Raw genomic sequence first — 5695 nt, 5'->3', positions numbered from 1 at the left:
GCTAGCCTTTTATGCAGGAATATTTACTAGCTGCACCAACTTGTAACCTCAAGTCTAGGCTAACAAACTTTTTGCCCACTATACAGTGCATTATAATTATAACGCCATAGACTTGATAAGTATACTAATTATCAAGTCTACGTTTTATTCTTATTCCTATTTTACATACAAATCTTCAACTACGATCATTTTGTAATATAAAGTTAAAATATCGGGTTGTGAAATGCATAGCATATAGTTCGATATTTTTATGCAATCCTAACAAACTAACAAATATGGATTACCGTCATCATCATCTGTCCCCCCATTTAGATGATCCACGGTCTCGGTATCAGAGTTATCGTTGGCACTTAAGTCCTCCATTCCCATGTCTTCACGAATTGGGCTATGGTCATGCAAGACATCATCGTCAACTGGTTGGGACGGTTGAAGACGCGAGAGGTGTTCTACGTCTACAGGCAAATTCTCTTCATCGACTCGGTTCAAGGGATCAAAGATGGCTTCATCGACATTGAGGATAGGGGGATAGTTGGAGTGAATATTGTGCTCCTCATCCTCAAAATCACCCATGTCTGAATCATCATCATCTGGGGCCACAACTACAGGAGGGATGTTGTAAACATTCCTAATTGTAACCTTTTGAACTACCTGCCAACTTCCACCCAAAATCGGATCAGGCAAATAAAAGACTTGCGTCGCTTGGCTCGCAAGGGCAAACGGCTCATCTTTATACAATTGCCTACCAGTATTCACTAAAGTTAGATGGTCCCTTACACGTATCCCCCTTCTCGGGTCCCCAACATCATACCAAGTGCATTGAAATAGATAAACCTTATGCCAACCCATGTAGCGTATTTCTATAATATCATGCAACAAACCGTAGAATTCAACTGGGGACCCCTGATGCTCGCCATGAACAACAACCCCACAGTTTTGAGTGCGCAGATGCCTTTCATGCTCTTGAGTATGAAATCGAACACCATTCATTATGCATCCGGCATAAGACGCTACACACGGATCTGGACCACATGCTAATGCATATATCTCATCGGTTACCTCAGTTGGGCTAACTGCACGCAGCTCTCGAATCTACCACAGAAAAGAGTCGAATATGATAAGATTAATTCTGTAATAGACAATTATTTTTAAGTTCATTTAGTGTAAGAAAATGTATTAGGAATATATGCATTATCTTACGAGTGATCTAAACCACAATGGAAACTGACTCTGGTGCCTACGGTCGATGTTATCAGGGTCCTCTTCTTTCATCTTATTATAGTGCGTCCTACTAATACAAGGTAATGGTTACAAGGCATGGGCAGATTATATATAAATAAATGCTGAACTTAACAATTTGAGCATTATGTACTTACTCAATGTATTGATTAACCTCTGGGCAATTATTAAGTACATACCATCGGGCCTTGCTCAAAAGTGAGTCGGGTAATATGTGCGAGTGCGGTGTCTCCAATGGTCTAACCTTTTGTGAGAAAGCAGATAAACTTTCCGCATTTCCCGTCTCAACCGAACCAATAAGTACATCACTATTGCATTCATCCCGATTAAATTTCGTTTCTATATCATGGAGGTACATTGAGCAAAATGTTAGGCACTCGAGATGCACATATGCCTCAGCAATTGAGCCTTCAGGACGGGCTCTGTTGCGGACGTAACGCTTGAACTTCCCTAGATACCTCTCAAAGGTATACATCCATCTGTATTGCACGGGTCCTGCTAGTAGAGCCTCCTCTGGCAAGTGAATAGAAAGGTGCAGCATTATATCAAAAAAAGCTGGAGGGAATATCATTTCTAGTTTGCATAGAATGATGGGGATATTAGCTTTAAGACGATCCAATACTGATATGTTCAAAGTCCGGGAACATAACTCTTTGAAGAAGCCACTCAACTCTATCAATGCTTGACGCACATCGGCTCGTAAGAACCCACCAATCACAACCGGCAGCAGTGCTTGCAAAAAGACATGACAGTCATGGCTCTTCATTCCACTGATCTTTCCGTCATTGGCATTTACACACCGACCTATATTCGAGGCAAACTCATCAGGGAATTTAACTTTTGACAACCATGCACAAAAAGCCTTTCGCTCATTTCCATTTAACATGCAGCAACCAAGGCCCATAGTTACACGATCGCCCTCATGTTGTAAGTGCAACTCTTTCCTTATTCCAAGGTTTGCCAAATCCCTACGCGCATTGGCAGAGTCCTTAGTTTTCCCTTCAATATTCAATAATGTTCCCAAGACGTTATCGCATATGTTTTTCTCAATATGCATAACATCCAGGTTATGTCTCAAACCCAAGGATAACCAATAGGGAAGTTCAAAAAATATGGATTTTTTGGTCCAATTTAGCTGATTGGGCATTCGTTTCCTCTTTGAAGTAGATTTACCAAACTCAACATGTGATATCAGACTTAGTTGTTCAAGCAATTCGTTTCCATCGACTCTTGATGGTTGGAGTTTGTGCTCTTCAAACCCATTAAACGCATTTTTTTTGCGTCTCCATGTGTGCCCTACGGGCAACCATCGTCGATGACCCATGTAGCAATGTTTGCAGCCATATACCAACCATTGTGAATTTGTGTCAGCTGTACAATATGGGCATGCCATCTTGCCTTTTGTACTCCACCCGGAAAGATTGGCGTATGCAGGGAAGTCATTGATAGTCCAAAGTAGAGCTGCATGCAGTGTAAAGTTTTGCCCACTGTACGCATCATAGGTACGAACACCCTCTTCCCATAACTCCTTCAACTCATCGATGAGAGGACGCAAGAACACATCAATATCATTACCTGGTGACTTAGGCCCAGGGATTAGCAACGACAACATGGTGTATGGATCTTTCATGCATGACCATGGGGGCAAGTTGTAAGGTACAAGCAGTACGGGCCAAATGTTGTATGGTCTACTCATGTTATTGAAAGGATTAAATCCATCACTGGCCAAACCAAGTCTAACATTCCAAGGATCTTGGGAAAACATATGATGTTTGATATCAAAGTCCTTCCAAACCCTAGAATCCGATGGATGTCGCATGCATGTCGGATCGTCAACACGTCCTTCTACATGCCATCTCATGGCCTAGGATGTCTTCTTTGACAGATATAGCCTCTGTAACCGCGGCTTCAGCGGAAAATATCGGAGGAATTTTTTCGGTATCCTTCGAGTGGGACTTGTGCTTTGCTCCCACCTAGAAGCTTGACACTTAGGGCATTCATTGTAGGTGGCATTTTCCTTCCAAAACAAAGCACAATCATTCGGGCACACATGTATCTTTTCGTAACTAAACCCCAAGCCACGCTCCAAGCGACGGGCATCGGCATATGAATCAAGGAATAGAGCTTCCGGAAATGCCTCTTGCAAAAGCTTTATGACCATATTGAAGCTCTTCACGGTCCAACTACCAATGCTCTTGATGTAAAGCAACTTGACGATGAATGACAACTTCAAGAACTGCTTACATGAAGGATAAAGTGGACGTCGTGCATCAGTGACCAACTCCTCAAAAGTAAAGTTTGTTTAAGAATTAGAGGTGGATGGTTGATCATCCACGTTTACATCTCCGTCCCATTGCCCTTCACTTCCCATATACGAGCCATGATGAATGTCATCTAACATCTTGTCCAGATCATCTGGGTATTCATTGAAATCGAAGGTGTCATCTTGTTCTTCATCAGACAAAGGAGTGGAAAGGAAAGGATCATCTTCTTAATAGAATATCCAGGTTTGATAAGTTGGATCAAACCCTCTAAGGAACAAATGATCTTCGACAATACGAATGGAGTGGAAAGCTCTATTCCGACATCTTCTACATTGACACCTAATCTGATCAGTGGTTGGAGTGTGTGCTACGACCATAGCGAGGAATTGTCTAACACCTTCTTCATACTCACGGGAATGCAATCTATCATCAATATGCATCCAAGCCTTATCCATCTTATGCAGCTGACCAGGTAGTAGAAAAAAGTGGAGTTAGGTGCATTGAAAATTGTAGTGGAATAACTAGGTTACGAAACATATATATAGTTACTAGTTTGCAACCTCTGAGACTAGTAACCTTTTTGGCACGCAACAAGTTGGAGCTAAATATCCAACATTAACCACGCAACTAGTTATTTTCAATTTTAAGTATAAGGTCACAGAACAAAGAGGCTAATCATGCCATAGATTAGGCCGACATCCGGCATGAAGGGAAGGGAACATGGGAAGAAGAAGATAATGTAGAACAAAAGTTAGGTCTAACACTTTCTGAACTGGGAAATAAATAAGTATAATGCCTCGTGCTGGAATTTTGAGGATAAAAGACTTCCAATAGGGATAAAACTTTGGGTTGGTAGGTCAAAGTAATAGGACACACGTAGCTTCAATACAGCCTAACTACTAAAAAGACAAAGTTGATAAGATGCATTATGACTCTCTATGACCCTGCCTATTAGAATGTTAGACAATTTACAGTATTGAACATGTTGTAAACAATTTTGTTTATTGTTTCTTCTGGGCTAATATGTGTAAGTAGAGTATAGGCATTACACCACATAACTGTGCACTTTCTATAGCAGCAATTGCCTATGTGTATGATTATCACCAACCATACACGTACCCAATTCTATTAATGAGTAAGATTTAATTTGAAATCCTAAATGGCTAAACAAATTAAACCATCTAGTTTAACCAATATTCAGTTATATAGGAGGGCAGGAAATGATAGTAAACATATGTCCTCCAACAAGGTGTCTTCAAATCCACCCTTGAAAAAATTAAACGATGGCTCTTCAAGATCAAGTCAAGCCAAGAAGAGCACAACAATTTGAACAGAATACATAAAGTAACATATGTAACACAAATAAGTTTCATGAAAAATTGCAATGCCAAAGAAGCCTCTCACCCAAAACCTCAAAAGAAAACACAAAAAAATCATGTACGTGTTACAACAAGATGTTTAAACAGCCATATATAATTGCTTAACACCTATATATATTATGATTTAAAACAGCTACACATGGAACAAGGAACAAAACAGTTAAATAGATAGGCTGAATTAACAAAACTGATGGGTGAAAAAATCACTCAAAATAAGATACAAGTATGTAAGCATAAACAGATATGAGCAAAGAAATTCCAGTTTTGTGTGGCGGTTATATTATATACTTTCAAAATGTACAAATGATAGTAAAACCATACCATATCATATGCCTAGACTACAGGGAGGTTTATTAAATTCTGTTTACTCCATTTTTTTAGCAATGGTGTGAAATATACAGGTTGTTGCAGTAGGAATGCGTGGGAAAATTGTCACTCAAAATGATAACATAAAATAGATAACAGAAGATACGGATGATTACCTTTTGCCCAATAGTAAGTTGAATACCTCTCCACAGTAGAAAGATGAATACAATCTGAAACCAAAATACAGGAGAATTATTTCTTTTGGGATTTTCAAGATAAGATAAACATACAGCATATATATAAGGAGGCCATGGACAGGTAAAAATGCTAGGATAACCAACTCAATATGTTCAATTCTCAGATAGCATGTATGTAACTGCCTTGCAAACAATGGCCAATGCAGTTTCATTCTTGACAAAGCATTTTAAGGCTTCTTCAAGAGGACTTTATGGTAAGAACATGTTTGCTGATTGGGACAAAAGTAGTGGAGTGATATGGTCAATGCTAGCA

General features: G+C 39.6%; 1 protein-coding gene across 1 annotated transcript; it reads right to left on the bottom strand.

The window, feature by feature from the left end:
- Positions 1-258: 258 nt before the first annotated feature.
- LOC122276980 lies at positions 259-3097 on the bottom strand. Its single transcript, XM_043086861.1, has 3 exons — positions 1416-3097; positions 1198-1285; positions 259-1089 (listed from the first exon to the last, which is right to left on the bottom strand). Exons 1-3 carry the CDS (start codon positions 3095-3097, stop codon positions 259-261), a joined length of 2601 nt encoding a protein of 866 aa, XP_042942795.1.
- Between the last annotated feature and the right edge of the window lie 2598 nt (positions 3098-5695).

The sequence above is a fragment of the Carya illinoinensis genome, chromosome 9 (genome assembly GCF_018687715.1).
Source record: "Carya illinoinensis cultivar Pawnee chromosome 9, C.illinoinensisPawnee_v1, whole genome shotgun sequence".
Classification (NCBI taxonomy): domain Eukaryota; kingdom Viridiplantae; phylum Streptophyta; class Magnoliopsida; order Fagales; family Juglandaceae; genus Carya; species Carya illinoinensis.
This window is presented reverse-complemented; position numbering and strand designations above follow the sequence as displayed.

Bases quoted from the DNA above. Each gene is read 5' to 3' on its own strand.
- LOC122276980 (XM_043086861.1), bottom strand. From the start codon at position 3,097: ATGAGATGGCATGTAGAAGGACGTGTTGACGATCCGACATGCATGCGA. The intron at 1,286-1,415 runs GTATGTACTTAA...TTGTATTAGTAG, and splicing joins CTTTTGAGCAAGGCCCGATG to GACGCACTATAATAAGATGA. The intron at 1,090-1,197 runs GTAAGATAATGC...TTTCTGTGGTAG, and splicing joins CATTGTGGTTTAGATCACTC to ATTCGAGAGCTGCGTGCAGT.